Source organism: Trichosurus vulpecula, chromosome 2 (genome assembly GCF_011100635.1).
Source record: "Trichosurus vulpecula isolate mTriVul1 chromosome 2, mTriVul1.pri, whole genome shotgun sequence".
NCBI lineage: Eukaryota > Metazoa > Chordata > Mammalia > Diprotodontia > Phalangeridae > Trichosurus > Trichosurus vulpecula.
In genome coordinates this window covers 349060205-349076918 of record NC_050574.1, presented here as the reverse complement: position 1 = coordinate 349076918, position 16714 = coordinate 349060205, and the positions used below count along the sequence as shown (strand labels likewise).

Here is a 16714-nt window from a genome sequence, read left to right as displayed (position 1 = left end):
CAAGGAACTGGAGAGTCAATGACAAAAGTCAAAGAAATCCTGCCCTCTAGAAGAGGGCTGTCCAAAATGCTGCCCACAGCAGTGTGATAGGCTGCCTACGAGTGCAGAAATTTACATAAATGCTTTAGTAAACGAAGCCCAGCTATGCAGAGCTCTCACTAAAATGGCAAATCAAAATATATTATCTACTGTTTCAATAAAAACCTAAGGTTGGACAGCCCTGCTCTAGAAGCAAGACAATGCATATATATGTAAACATAAAAATACATTAAAAATGAATCCAATGTAATTTTGGGGGAGGTGGGAAAAGAAGTGGGAGGACTCAAAAATGACTCATGCTTAAGGTGAATCTTAGAGTAAACTAGGGATTCTCAGAGAATAAGGAAAGGAGGGAAGACATCCTAGACTTGGGCAGACAAGCAGTGCAAAGTCTGGAGATGAGAGACAGAGTATGATGTGGGAGGAACAGCAAAAATGCCCACTGGTAATGGAGAAATATATGTAAATCTCGTCATTATCCTAATTATTCCAAATCTTGAACTGCTTCACTGTATGCTAATTTGTATTTGCTGCATTATTGCTTTATAGTATTCTTGCCTGATGGGCACGGAATAGTGTATTTCCCCCAAGGAGGCTGTATTTTCATTTTGTTCCTAACACCTCCCCAACCCCTTCACTCCACAGAGTGACCCTTTACTGTGCTATATATAGTTGGAGAAGAATAGTGTTTTGAATGAGCAGGAACTCACTGACTAGCTCACTCTTTTATCTAATACTTTAGGCCTTAGCTCAATATCCTGCTGAGACATCTGCTTAGATAAATGGAGGAGGTAAAGAAAGATCAAATGACTTGCTGAAGGTCACAGAGTGAAAGGATGGGGGAAGCAAATTTCAGAGCTCTATCTTTCCTTGATTCTGCTACCAGACCAGAGAAGTCTGCCCCTGAACAAATAAATTTTTTAAAAAAAGAGGATGATACTGGAGCTTAGAGGAGTCTCTTTGGAAGAAACCTCTGCTTTAAAGGATCGTTGCGTTGACACATTTGGTAATTAAATGCCTTGTGTAGTTCCTTGTGCCAAAAAAAGTCCGCTCGTATTTTAAGCCCTTGTTTCTAATTGATAGCTGTGGGATTGAGAGAGTTGAATGCAAAACAACTTATTCTCATCCTATCACAGAGTAAAAGGTGGCTTTTCATTTTATAGTAGTTAATCTCCCTCAAAAGACTTACAATCTCTAAAATATAACCTTGGGAGGCATTTTATTGCCAATTAAATTAATATTATTATGGGTCCAATATTAGTGACTATTATCCATGCATGTTGGGCAGATATTTTATGGAAGATTTGCAGGATGGGGAGTGGGGAGGGAGGGGGGACAGGGAAATATGGACAAGAATTGAATAAAATGAGAAGGTAATCTGCCTTGGTTGAAGAAATATGTAAGCAGCAGTTAGGTGGTGCAGTGAGTAGAGCACCGCACCGTCCCTGGAGTCAGGAGTACCTGAGTTCAAATCTGACCTCAGACACTTGACACATTTATTAGCTGTGTGACCTTGGGCATGTCACTTAACCCCAATTGCCCTGCCTTCCACCCTGCAAAAAAAAAAGAGAAAAAAAATATATTGGGGCAGCTAGGTGGCACAGTGAGTAGAGCACCGGCCCTGGAGGCAGGAGGACCTGAGTTCAAATCTGACCTCAGACACTTGACACACTTACTAGCTGTGTGACCTTGGGCAAGTCACTTAACCCCAATTGCCCTACCTTCCCCCCAAAAAAATTTTAAAAAAGAAATATGTACAGCAAAGATGTCATGAACCACATATATTGCCCCGTTAAGGATGACCCCACCGTGAGGCCTACTCACTGATTACTCATTCCCCAGTTGACTCCACCTCCATGCTGACTGCCCTGCCCCCCATCTTCCAGTAAGCTCCTTCCCTCCCCATCTTTTTCTTCCTCCTTCCAGCTCCCCTTTATGTTTTGTATCCCCAGTTCTTAGCACAGTGCTTGGTGCATAGTAAGTGTTTAATAAATGCTCACTCACTCACTCACCCTATCTATCTATCTATCTGTCTATCTATCTATCTATATTTCTCTCTATCTATCATCTATATTATTATAAACATAAGAGAGATCTACACTTGGAAACAGGTAGTTCTGGGTTCAAGATATACCTTTGACAAGTACTAGTACTATGACCAGGAGCAAGTCACTTCTGAACCTCTCAGTGATTCAGACAAGTCTCTAAAGATTATAATTAACAACAGAATTGCAGATCTGGTCCTGGTGAAATGATTTTTTTAATATAGAGATTTCCCTAAAGATATCAGTGCTCTAGACCTTACTCTCACTTCTTACTCATCAATCAATCAAGCAAGCATTCATTCAGCACCTACTATGTGCCAGGCACAGTGCTAGGCACTCCACATACAAATACAAACATCAGACAGTGTACCTGCCTTGGAGGATTCCAACAGAGGGTATGTGGAGACAACTGCTCTTGTCGCTTACAAGTCATTCTTATAAAACAATATTGGCAACTAGCAGCAAATTAATTAAGTATTTATTAAGTACCTACTGTATGCTGGACACTGTACACATAGTAAATGAGTTTTAGAGACACCATACATTTCATTTTTTATGATCTTCCTCTCTTTTCTCCATTAGCTAAAGCAACTAAGAACTGGCTTATTCTGAAGAGCCAGTCAGATATTGGAAAGGAGCAGCATCATTAGATGCTGAGAATACAAAGACAAAAATGATACGTGTACTGTCCCCAAGGAGCTTATATTCTGTCGAGGAAACAATGTGTAGACATATAGGTACATACAAGTAAATACAAAGTCATTTATAGTGGAGAGGCAACTAATAATTTTAGGGATCAGGACAAGCCTCATGTAGAACTTAGCACAGTGCCTGGCAAACATAGATGCTTACAAATGTTTATTGATTGGTTGATAAAGGAAGTGGTGCTTGAGCTGAGCTTGGAAGGAAGCTAGAGATTGTAAGAGGAATCAGAGTACCTTTCAGGTGTGGGAGGGGGCAGTCTATGTAAAGGTATGGAGATGAGAGACCTAAGGTCATCAATCAACCAACAGGCATTTATGAAGTATCTGTGCTAAGCTATGTATGAGGAACAGCAAGAACCCAGCTAGGCTACATCTGAGCATGCATAAAGGGGAGAAATGGACAAGAAAACAGAAAAATTTGGAGCCATGTTGTAAAGGGCTTTTAATGCCAGGGAAATTTGGATTGAAGTCTGAGGGAACAGGGAATTATGAGAACTTACAGAGGAGAGTTGCAATTTGATCAGATAGATATGTGCTTTAGAAATATCACTTTGAAAAGGAAAAGGACCTGTGTATAAAAGTGTTTGTAGCAACTATTTTAGCGGTGGCAAAGTGCTGGAAATTGAGAGTATGTCCATCAGTTGTGGAATGGCTGGACAAGTTGTATATGATTATAATGGAATATTATTGTGCTACAAGAAATGACAATCAGGATGCTCTCAGAAAAACCTGGAAAGACTTACATGGACTGATGCAAAGTGAAATGAGCAGAACCAGGAAAACATTGTCCACAGCATCAACAATATTGTATGATGATCAATTGTGAATAACTTAGCTATTTGCAGCAATACAATCATCCTAGACAGTTCTGAAGGACTTATGATGAAAATTGCTATCCCTCTTCAGAGAAAGAACAGATGGAGTCGGAACACAGATTGAAGCATATTTTTTCTTTATTTTCTTTATTTTTCTTCATGGTTTTTTGTCTGTGTTTTCTTTCACAACATGACTTACAGGGAAATATGTTTTGTATGACTCTGCATGTATAACCTATATCAAATTGCTTACCTTCGCAATGAGTGGGGGAGGGAAGGAGAGAATTTGGAACTCAAAATTTGAAAAAAAAAGTAATGCTAAAATTGTCTTGACATGTAATTGGAGGAAAAAAATATTACTTTGACAATTATGTGAAGGATAGATTAGAAAGGGGAAAGACTTGACACACTATGCTGTTAAAATAATAATTATTCTTAATAATAAATTGACTTTTTAACAAACAGGATACAATACAGCTTTCAGATAGATACTTACTTACTGGTTCAAAACATGGATGTGATAAAAAGTTTATTGGCCTGTAATGTAAGGCCTTCGGAACACCTTGTAATAAATGTCAGATAGGCAATGATGCTTTACTGATTTGAAAAAATGAACTCCCCTCCCAAATGCCTTTATTTTGTAATTTAGGTATAATTTCCAAACTGAAAACACCCAGACTTATAGCAAAAACTATCTTGTTTTTTATGTTGTCCTCTAGATGTCAATTAATCCTTGCTTACCTACTAGGAGCAAGTTTACTATAATTGTTACTATCAGCAAAAAAATTGGTAGTATACTTCATTGTGCATAGTATAGTGTTAATTGCTATGGAGAGATTTTATGAAGATGGTCCTTTGCCTTTTGGCAGCAGCTTGATGGTGGTAGACTATGGCAGACTGACATGAAGAACATATAGACAATGAACCTATCTGTGTGCATGGTAACAGTATCTTATCTATGTAGATGTTCAGATTAGTTTAGGAGGCTTGAATCCATAGTCCCTAGTATGGAAGGCACGTACCATCTAGCGTCAGCTTCTCAGACCCCTCCTAAACATTAGTCATGGCCCTCATGTTAGAAGTTTCTCCCAGCCACAGGCCACCCCCTGAAATACCTGGCATAAGACTATCCCAAGAGATGTCATAAGTTCAGTTAGTATCTTGTTCATTCAGCCCTCCTTTAGGGTATAAAAACCTTTCCCTTAAGGAATGCTGTGGGCCAGCTCAGAATTGGAACAATATCCTGCAGTACCTTGAAGTCTTTGAGAAAAAGAACCCATAGTGCACTGCAGAGTGCAGGAAGTTAAGGTTTGAGGCTACCTGAGCTCAATGGAGGCTACCTTTTCAAGGATATAGGAAAAGTGTGATAAGACTACTGATTCCTCTCTAATCCTATATATCAGAGATATCAAACACTCCTGGCACACAACACTGCTGAGTGCAGACCAAACCAGATTAAAATGCAATTGGAAAATATTTAACAAAGTAAATAAAAATGCAATAGATCATAGAAAATGTTAATATGTGGTTTTCTTAATCAATATGCATTCCATGGGGATCTTTCTGTATGATTTAATGGCCCCCCTTTTCTACTTGAGTTTGATGACACTGCTACATCTCATTCAATAAATATTTCTAGCCTTATAAGGCTTCTCTTGCATGTACTGGTCTGCCAGGCTAATATGCTTTTACAGAGTAAGATGCTTGAGAGCAGGTGCTGGGTGTTATTCATATTTGTGAATTGATGATTTTTCATCCCCATTTGTAAAGGTAGCTAAGAAAGGTAGAGAGTAGATCTTATCTGGGTGATGGTCAGGTATCCTCTTCAGGTCAAGGGCTAACATTGCAGCTGTAGATAATTGAAAAAAAAATTGTCCTTTTTACAGCCAAGACCTAGCCCTCTATCTTGGCCCAGGCTTCTTCAAGTTCGGTAGAGGGGTGTTTTCCCCCAAAAGCTTTTTAAAAATAGATTTTGCTGATGTATTTAGTCTTTATACCACCTAACTTGCCTCCCCACTGTGTATCCCTCCTTCTCCCATTTCAGAGATCTATCTTTACTAACAAAGAATTTAAAAAGTAAGGAAAACATAGAAGCAGAGGGAGGGGCAATCCAAAATATCCTATCTTAGGTGGCTCTTTGGTGATGGATAAATTTGAGAATTCAGTAAAATAGGAGTACTATATTTTAATGTACAATAATCATCTCATAAACTTACCATATCATCCACTCAAATTTGGCAAACCCAAAATTTATTGCAAGAAGATTTCCTTTGTTCATTCCTCATTTAGATTCTTATCTCTTTTCCCCACCATCTGTGACCCACAAAGAAATATGCACACATTAAAGCTTAGTATATTTTAAATCAGAGCTGTCCAAAGTGTGGCCTGCAGGTGCAGCCCCACAGTGCAATTTGTGTGGCCTGCCTACATAAATGCTTTAGTAAATGAAGCCGAGTTACAGCAGAGCTCTCACTAAAATGGCAAATCAAAATATAGTGTCTATTGTTTCAATAAAAACCTAAGGTTGGACAGCCCTGTTTTAAATGATTGAAACAGAAAGATGCAGTACTAAGACTCCCCAAGTGGCTTTTGATGCTTAGATAAAAAGGGTTAAGTATCCTTATGACCATTCAAGGTCATTGTCCCACTGTCATACATTTATCCATCACCAAAAGTACCATGTGAAGTAGCACATTCTGGATTCCTCCTTTCTCCACTCTCATGTGTTTAAGACTAATAATCCAGGAAACCCGAAGGGTTTCTAAAGAAGCCCTCCACAACCCTGAGATCAAAGTCCCAGTGAGGGAAAAGGAGCAATAATCTCAACAATATACAATTCAGCTCCTCTGCTTCGAACTCCCCCAAAATCCCATTGAGGTAATCTGCGGTGGCTAGAATGGTGCTCTCTACACTCCTACAACACTGCCTGAAAACCTCCGTACATGTCCTAGAGTTGGTTCAGTCATGTCCAACTCTTCTTGGCAAAGATACTGGAGTGGCTTACCATTTCTTTCTCCAGCTCATTTTATATATGAGGAAAATAAGGCCAACAGAATGATTTGCCCAGGGTCACACAGCTAGTAAGTGTCTGAGGCTGGATTTGAACTCAGGAAGATGAGTCTTTCTGACTCCAGGGCCAGCATTCTATCCACTGCACCACCTTAGCTATCCACCCTAGAGTTAAGCCGAGAGAGAGAGAGAGAGAGAGAGAGAGAGAGAGAGAGTGAGAGAGTGAGAGAGTGAGTGTGAGTGAGAGTGAGAGTGAGTGAGTGCGTGAGTGAGTGAGTGACTGTGAGAGTGAGTGAGTGAGTGTGAGTGAGTAGGAAGAGTAGGGTGAAGGTGGGGAAGGATTCCTCTACTTCTGCACTATCCATGTCTCTCTCCAGAGTCTTAGGCATCCTGTCTAAGTATGATATCTGACTTGGCTCTGGCATCTCCTAAAATATTTAACACTGCACTATATATTACGTAGTACTATATATTAACACTGTACTATGCTTAACAAAGTACTCTACCACTTATTTTTGCTGATAATATCAGCAATCATAGTAAACTTGCTCCTAGTAAGTAAGCAAGGATTACTTGACATTCAGAAGACAGCAGAAAAAACAAGATAGTTTTTGCTATAAGTCTGGATGTTTTCAGTTTGGAAATTATACCTAAGTTACAAATTGAACAAATAGTTCAATCCCTTTTGCTCAGCCTAACAATTCATGATTTGAGAGCAAGAACCATGTTTTTGCCTTTCTTGGTATCCCCAGTACTTAGCACCATGCTTGGCACATAGTAACAGGTTAATAAAGGATTATTAGGGGCAGCTAGGTGGTGCAGCGAGTAGAGCACTGGCCCTGGAGTCAGGAGGACCTGAGTTCAAATCTGGCCTCAGACACTTGACATACTTACTAGCTGTGTGACCTTGGGCAAGTCACTTAACCCCAATTGCCCCGCCTTCCCCCCTCCAAAAAATAAGGTGCATTGCTATATTCACTGGTTTAGAAAGATGGTTGTTGACTGACTGATGGATGACAAGACCACTGTTTTCAGTTCCAGACACATCCTCTCAATCCTCAGTCCTATTACCTAGAATACACAAGTCCAGGCAGCTACCGAGGAAATGTGAAGGCGAGTTCTGCTCTCATACCAGAGTTCCAAAACTGGAACAGTACCCCATACCCGGCCCATACTAACTACAAGTTTGCCAAATTAAATCGTAAATGAGCAAATCTAGGAATTAAATAAATAATAGTTGCCATCTTGACTTTGTTGTGGTTAGCTTGGTTGACTTAATTAGCCATTTATGCAGAGGGACCCTTGATTTGGAGATAAGTATGGAGGACTCAGAGGATAACCTTGTTTAGTTGAGCTGGAACTAAAAGGAAATTACTGTTAGTAGATGGAGACAAAGAGTAATGGTCTTATTTTATATACTAAGGTAGAGAACAATCAAATATATTCTCCAAGCTTACTCAAGGAGTCATTGAGAAAGTCAGAAATAGACAACAAAGATCCCTAATGTTGTCCCCTACTGATTGTCATTTCCTACAAGATAACATCTTTAAATATTGCTTGTAATTTACCTTCTACAGTCGATGATGGACAAGCACTTGTGAAAAGATGGCAAAATGGATCCTATTTTTAGCTTCTCAAATAGCCTTCTAGTTCTCCTGGATTCTCCCTGAAGAGAAAGTGAGAGAGTAGAAAACGGAATATGGCTACCTTTAGAGGGTGAACATCCAATCTGTGGATTTTCTTGTATTGCCTCTTCCTTCTTGCTTCCTGCTTATCCTTTCATTGCTGATGAACTCTTCTATAAATTGGTCAATCAACAAGAGATTAGTAAGTACTTACTATATGCTAGGCACTGTGCTGAGCTCTGGTGATACAAACACAAAGAAAGGTTACAGTACCTACCCTTGAAGATACTCTTAAAGGATTTGTGGAGACAACTAGTCTTGTTGCTTGCTGCTAACTCTTGTAAAAGGCTTTCTGTAGTTAGGAACAAACTAACCAGTCAACAAACACAACTAAGTACCTACTATCTGCTGAGTACTAGGAACATAGTAAATGAAATTTAGAAATGCTATACATTTACTTTTATTCAATACCTCTTTCCCCTATTAGCTAAGACAACTAAGAACTAGCTTGTTCTGAAGAGAAAAGTGAGAGTTTGTGAGGAAAAGGAAAGGGACATCCTTTTTCAGTCACCAAATGACCTTCAAAGATGGAGTATTTTGTAGGCAACAGTCAAAGCCAGGCATAACAAGACCAAAGTCCAATGAAAAACGTCTTGATAGGCCATACAAAGATGAGTCTTTCTCCTCATATAGGAAATTATTTGAGAAGCAACATGGCATATTGCAAAGTACATTGGACTTAGAAATCCACTCTGATATTTCCTAGTTCTGTTGTCAAGTCAATTAATTAATGAGAATTTATTAAGTTCCTACTATGTTCCAGGTACTGTCTTAGGTGCTGGGGATACAAATACAACATGTCAAAAACTGAAGTTACTATCTTTCCCTCTAAACCCTTCCCTCTTCCAAATTTCACTATTTCTGTCAAAGACACAGGGGTATGCTGGAGCCAGCTCTAACCTGGCTTGAAGAACAATTATTAAAATTTTAAGGGGAGCATTTACACCTCAGAAACAGACATTTATTGCAAATCAGAGTTTCATTTGTTGTTTGTTGATTATCTAGACTTTACAAAATGAAGGAGAAAATGTTAGTAATACAGATTAAACTTTTAAGTGTGAGTGCACATACATTTTTCCCCCAGAAAGCCTGGAACCACTTTCTGTTGTTAAACATTTACACTTACACCACTGTATTTGGGTATACACCCAAATCACTCTGGCTTTCATTGATTGGCCAACAATGGCTCAAAGTGAATGTTGAAAGTAAATGTTTCTGTTTCTGCCAGAAACCCTGAGGTTATTCCCCTCACAGATTGATTTTTTTCAACTTGGTAAAAGAGGCCTGTTCTTTGCCTCATTTCTTACCTAGCCTTAATCCCTGAACGGGTGTTGCCTCAGTCAAACTGAGACCTGGGAAAAGACCTTAACTTAGAATAGGCCAAGGTTTCCCACTGCATCCAGGGCCATCTCCAGTTATCTTGATATATATTTTGCCACTGGACCCAGATGGCTCTGGAGGAGAAAGTGAGGTTGGTGATTTTGCATAGCCCTCCCTCACTCAAATCAAAGTCAAGTGCAAGTCATGGCATCACCTTCCTGATGTCCTGGTCCTCTTCGGGAACAAAGGACAAACAACAACAATACTCATCCCAGGCCATTCTCCATTCATCTGCCAAAGTGATCTTCCTAAAGTTCACCACTCAATAAACAGTGGCTCCCTATCACCTTCAGGATCAAATATAAATCCTCTGTTTGCCATTTAAAGTCCTTCAAAGCCTTTCATAACCTCTACCTCCTACCTTTCTAATCTTTTTTACATCTTGTATCCCCCTCGCATACTCTGTAGCTCAGTGACATTGACCTACCTGTTACTCTTTGCACAAGATGCTCCATCCCCTAACTCAACATTTTAGCTGATTCTTACCTATTACTGGAATTCTCTTCCTCCTCATCACAACCTCCTGGTTCCCTGGCTTCCTTCAAACCCAGCTAAAATTCTACCTTCCACTGGAAGTTTTTCCTAATCCTCCCCCCAATTCTAATGCTTCCCTATGTTGATTGTTTCAAATTTATTCTGTATATAGCTTGTGTGTGGATGGATAGATAGATGATAGATAGATAGATAGATTGATTGATAGATAAATAGATGATAGATAGATGGATGATAGACAGAAAAATAGATAGACAAATAGACAGATAGATTATGTATATGTGTGTATGCTTGTATCCTATATGTACATGCATATTTGTTGTTTATATGTTGTCTCTCCCATTTGACTGTGAGCTCCTGAAGAGCAGGGACTATCTTTTATCTATGTCTGTATCTCCATCGCTTAGCACAGAGCTTGGCACAGAGGAGGTCCTCATTAAATATTTATTGACTGACTGCATGCCTGACCGTATACTTATTTAACAAAAAGCTTGAGATAGATGCCTGCTGTTTTCAGACAGAGGTTTCTCAGTGTCTCCTCCTCAATCGCTTGGGGAGTTTTACCTCCTAACCTTAGAACTATAGGGGCCTGATTTTGACAAATTAGATCATTCCATTCTAAGGCATTTTAAGGGGAAGAGAAAAAAGCCTGGGATTTGAGAGGGTCAGTGGCGGACTGTAGGAGTCCTGGATAGGGAAAGCCATGGAGGGAAGTCCCCATTAGTTAGTTATTGCCAGATTCTAGGACTGAGTCTGTGTGGATATATTGTGTACTGCATGTATCTGGGCTTACCTTTTGCTTCAGATAAATTGTCTTTGGCTTATAGGCGGAGCCTGGGGAGTTTCATATCTTCCCCCTCAGACTCCTTCTTCCCCTTTTTCCCTTGCTTCCCAGAGATGTGACACTATGTCTTCGAGGTTTGATGCCTCTCCTTGGAAAGAGATGCCTCCTCTGAGTCTTGAAAGTTTGTTTACCTTTCTGTATTTAAATGTTTACTTTCCCCCCCCCAATTTAGCAATTGTGCTAAGTGCTTCCAGTCTCTCTCTCTCTCTCTCTCTCTCTCTCTCTCTTTCTCTCTCTCTCTCTCTCTCTCTCTCTCTCTCTCTCTCTCTCTCTGTCTCTCTCTCTCTCTCTCTTTCTATATATATATATATACATATATATGTATATATATATATATTTTACAGTATTATTATTGCTCAAATGTAGCAGCAAGTGGGGAGTCCAGGTAGAGAGAGGAGAGAGAGAGAGAGAGAGAGAGAGAGAGAGAGAGAGAGAGATGTAAAACAATAACATTTTGCCATATTGAGGTCTCTGGATGGGGATTCAGGGCAGAGAGAATGCTTATACTGGGGTTCCCCTAGGCCATGATTCATGCAGCAGTGACTGCTGTGAACTGGAAGCAGGGCCTCTGCTATCTTGCCTGGGCTAAATTTGAGAGGAAAGTCACTTCTTGAGGAGAGGAGCTGAGAGAGTGGCTTAGGAAAGTCATTGTAAAAGGAGGAGTAGCACAGCTCACAAAAAGGTAGGGGAAAAAAGAGTACAAGTGATCGACAGCTCTGCCTGCCTAATAACCAGCATAACCATCACACGAATACCGCTGATGAAATTAGATGATTGCAACAACAATTTGGCTTGTAGCTGCTGTGGGGGTGTAAGGCCAATAACACCAGCACACAGAAGAGCTGCCAGCAAAGGTTATTTGATCTGCTTTTCTAAGGAAAGCAACTTTAAGAGGTTAACAATTAGGCTTCACATCTAATCAGCAAAAGCGTGTGGGCCGGGGGCTTCATATCTAGTTAGCAAAAGGGTGTGGGCCTGGAGCTTAGCATCTAGCAAGACTTAATCAAAGGCACTTGATTATTTTAGCATTCTAAAAGAGAAAACGGTAAAAAAAAAAATTTCCACCTTACTTACCAATACAATGATCTCCCTTGAAATGATGAACACTCGTGGAGGGCAAAGACTGCTTCATTTTTGTATTTGTGTCCTTAGCAGGACATAACAGGCTCAATCAATCCCTGTTGATTGATTGACTTTAAACTGAAAATCAAATCTAATGATATTCTCAACAGGAGGAAAATGGAATGCAAGAAACTCTCATCATCCAAAACAACACCTTTCTGAAGAATAGAACTGTCCTTCTTAAAGACCATGGACTCTACCTGTCATCAGTTGAAATCTTTGATGATGACAGAAAGTTTTCCTGCCATGTTACATTCCAATCTGGCAAAACCCTGAAGAATGTCACCAGAATTAAAGTTTTTGGTAAGAACTTTCTGGTTCTCCTTTCAACTTCACAGATGTTTTCAGGTGGATCTCCTGTGTTTAACATTGCCTTGCATTGTAGAGGACAAGATTTGGCTCTGAGTAGTCCAATCAAAACTGTTTTGTTCCTCATATTCTCTATTTTAGGTCAAGAAGTTAACAACAACAACCAAAAACTCAGTTAACAAAATAGAATAAGATAAAAGACTGCAGTGTTTACTTGCTAGTAGGCTGGGTGACCAATGGCTCATTTGTAGCTCCACTTTTCCCAATAGTACTAGAAATCACTTTTATTGTAATTGCTAAAAACCTAATCATATGGCATTGCTTGCTGGAGCACCAAGGCATAGCAGTAGAAAGAGACCATTGCTCTACCTCCCCCTATCCCCAGGCTCAAGTAGCCCTTGCAGGGCCAATTCCAGATGTGCTGGAATGAATAAATACCCAAGTTCTCCCAGAAAAGTGACCTGTCAAGATTCCCATTTTATCATCTCTTGAGTTTTAGGAATATGTAGCTCATCTCTAACCATTCACTGTGGCCTGACTTACAATGCAAAGATTTAGCAAGAAACAATTTCAGAAGGTAAGGAGAAAATTCTGTTTGACCATGTTGCCCAGTGATGCAAGGAAAAAATTAAATAAACAGAAGTCCTTGGTTTTGATTTCTCTCCACGCCTATGCTAACAAGGAATTCAATTTTAAAATAAGAATGTCAGGCGAGAAAGAGTGGAGAGAAAAGAAAAGGGTTCAGAGAAAAGTAAAATGGTAATGTGAAATATCTATTGTTTTAAAAGATCAGAAAAGAAATGGAAAATCTGCTTCTGTAATTGCAAATATTGCTAGAAAGTTACTGCTTTCTTTTGGCCCTATGTGTGACAGAACTGGCCAAAAACTCCTTTCCTTTATTTAGAATCTTATTCACTTCTTTTTATATACTCGCAAGGTAGTGTGGTGGATAGAGTTGGGCTTGGAGTCAGGAAGACTTATCTTCCTGAGTTAAAAATCTGGCCTCAGACACTTACTAGCTATATAACGGGCAAGTCACTTAACCCTGTTTGCCTCAGTTTCTTCAACTGTAAAATCATCCGGAGAAGAAAATGGCAAACCACTCCAATATCTTTGCCAAGAAAACCTCAAATGGGGTCACAAAAAGTCAGACATGACTGGAACCACTGAACAACAAAGCGGGAAAAAACAATCACAGTTTTAGAAGGGGGTGGAGTGAGGGGCAAGTTGTAGATATGTCTCAAATTGCTTTACCTTTGTTCGGAGCAGTAACTAGCATGTGAAAGCGGGGGCTTTGTCCCAGGCAAGAAATTTCTAAGGTGTTGACCTCATCCTGCTTGCCCTGCCCCTGATGTCAGTGGTTCTGGTTTTGTCCATCATCACCCTTTCTTCCCACCCCCTCCACTCTGTTCCCCTTAACAGTGTCATTTATTCTCCCTTTGATGGCTACACTTTCAACAATATGAAAACTTTAGACTCTTCCAGGATACATTTTCTTCTACTGAATAACCCCCATCCCACCACTTGTCTTAGATGAAAAACATTGTGAAGCATGTGCATGCATACACACACGCGCACACACACACACACACACACACACACACACACACACACACACACTTTTTGTTTCTTCCTCACATTATCTCAAGTTGTTGGTTTAAGAAAAATGGTATATGTCAGGTCTCTGAGAGCTAGAAAATGTTTGATTTTTTTTAAACAAAAAAAAAGTTCAACTTATGCCCTCAACAGTCTGTCAGGCTCCTGAAATAAAGTTCTACCCTAATGCAATATTCTCTGCATTTTTGCAAATAGACCAAAGCAACCATCCAGAATATGGATAAAATCTACATTCTTGATCCTGGCAGCATAATCTTCATTAGCCGAAGTTCCTCTAGCTATAGCTCAAAGTAGTAATACTTCTGACATTTAAATCTCCTACTTTTTTTGTTTTGCAAAGATGCCTTTTATATCATTGCTAATGTTTTCCATTAGTTTTTACTATGTTTTATCTCCCTGCTTTTATTGTTTGTTTCCACAGCATTCTCATTCTTTTTATAAAATATTGTATCAGGCCAGTCTATGCCTGACATTTTAATTTGTATTTATATCTGGCTTTACCAATTTGTATATAGGCAAGACAAATTATGATCATGCAAGGATTCCCATCTGGCTCCATCACATATCCATCCATGCATGTAAATTCCCTGAACCCACTTTGACAAACCAAATCCCCTATGGAAATTTTTTTGGTGAAGGTGGGCAGGTGATATGAAGGTGTGAGTGGTAAAAATTGTAAGGGGAGAGAACAGTATAAGGACTTCCCTGGGTATGTATATATGTGTGGATTTAGTTAAATATTAAAATAACCATTCTACAGTGATAACAGGAATGCTTTGGTGAAAACCTAATCTACATACTGTGGTGCATTAGAGAGAGTGACACTGCTACTACCCTAATGAAGGCTCCCATCACCTCACACCTGAACCATTGCAGTAGCTGCTGGTGGATCTGCCTGTCTCAAGTCTCTCCCCACTTCAATTCATCCTCCATTCAGCCACTAAAATGATTTTCCTAAAAGACAAGTCTGATCGTGTCACACATAACTGCTACCCCACCCCCATTCCATTCAGTAATCTGCAATGGCCTACATAACCTAGCCCCCACCTACCTTTCCAATCTTCTTACATCTTACTCCCCCAAGCATACTCTTTGATCTAGAGACACTGGCCTCTTGGCTGTTCTGTCAACAAGATACTCCATCTCTTGGCTCCAGGCATTTTCTCTAACTGTCCCCCATGCCTGAAATTCTCTTGCTCCTCTGCTTCAACTACTGACTTTCTCAGTTTCCTTTTAGGTCCCAATAAATTCTACCTTCTATGAGAAACCTTCCCCAACCCATTCTAATTCTAGTACCTTCCCTCTGTTAATTATTTCCTATTTATCCTGGATCGAGCTTGCTTTTTATGTATTTGTTTGTATGTTGTCTCCCCCATTAGATTGTAACCTCCTTGAGGCCAAGGACTGTCCTTTGCCTCTTTTTGTATCCCCCAGCACTTAGCACAGTGCCTAGCACATGTTGTTGTCAGTCATTCTGTCATGTCCAATGATTCGCGACCCATAAACCATATCATGCCATCACTGCCTATGGAGTTTTCTTGGAAAGATGCTAGAGTGGTTTGCGTTTTCCATCTCCAGCTCATTTTACAAATGGGGAAACTTAGTCAAACAGGGTTAAATGACTTTTCTAGGGTCACACAGCTAGTGTATGAGGCCAGATTTGAACTCAGGTTTTCCTGCTTCCAGGCCCAGCACTCTATCCACTGAGCCACTTAGCTGCCTTCTGGCACATAGTAGGTGCTTGATACATGTTTATTGATTGGTTGACTGATTGATCTGTGTGGAGACAAAGGATCTAGGTTTTTTTTTGCCTCCATCATTCATTAACCCATAGATTTTGGGCAAATTATTTCACCTCAGCTCCCTCCTCTGTAAAGTGAGGCATTTAGACAAAGTGAATTCTGAACCTCCTCCAGTTCTTTTTTTCATATTAAACATATTTCCACATTAGTCATGTTGTGAAGGAAGAATCAGAACAAAAGGGAAAACCTTGAAAAAGAAAAAAAAATAGTATGCTACTATCTGCAATCAGATTCCGTAGTTCTTTGTCTGGATGTGGATAGAATATTCCATCTTGAGTCTTTTAGAATTGTCTTAGATCATTGCATTTCTAAGAAGAGCCAAGTTTAACAAATGCCAAAGACAATGGAGCAGGTCAATGGGAAAACTGCTGGATCTGGGTGAGAGAAGTGGATGGTCTGGGTGTAGCCCTGGTGGTGGCATGGCTGCAGAAGCAGAAAACTCTAACAGCTGCTTCAAAGAGGTCCAGTGGTGGCTGCTTCCAGCCCCAGACCCACACGGTGGGAGGAATCAAGTGGCAGAGCATGAGTGCAGGGAGTGCTTTGTTGGCACAGAGGCAGGGTTCTCTTGCTTTGCCCTACTTGGATCTGGGTCATGGTCCTGGTTGGCAGTTCTTGGGGAGGAGGAGCCCTGGTGTGGCAGAGCTTGTGGTGACTGTGGAGAGGGAGTCCTCCTGGTAGTTACCCAGCAGACAGGAGTACTTGCACTCACAGACCAGAGCACAGGCCAGGAGAGGAGTATCATATCACCTCAGATATTTAAGAAATTATTGGACTACCTGAAAGCCATGATCAAAAAAAGAGCCTAGACATCATATTTCCAGAAATTATCAAGGAAAACTACTCTGATATTC

General features: G+C 40.1%; 1 protein-coding gene across 1 annotated transcript in view; it reads left to right on the top strand.

Moving 5' to 3' along the window:
* The window catches only part of CD96 (CD96 molecule), a 120999-nt gene that overhangs the window by 15285 nt on the left and 89000 nt on the right, over positions 1–16714 (top strand). Inside the window, exon 4 of the mRNA XM_036745645.1 lies at positions 12246–12438. Within this exon, the coding sequence (XP_036601540.1) occupies positions 12246–12438 (193 nt within the window). The remainder of the gene's footprint in view (positions 1–12245; positions 12439–16714) is intronic.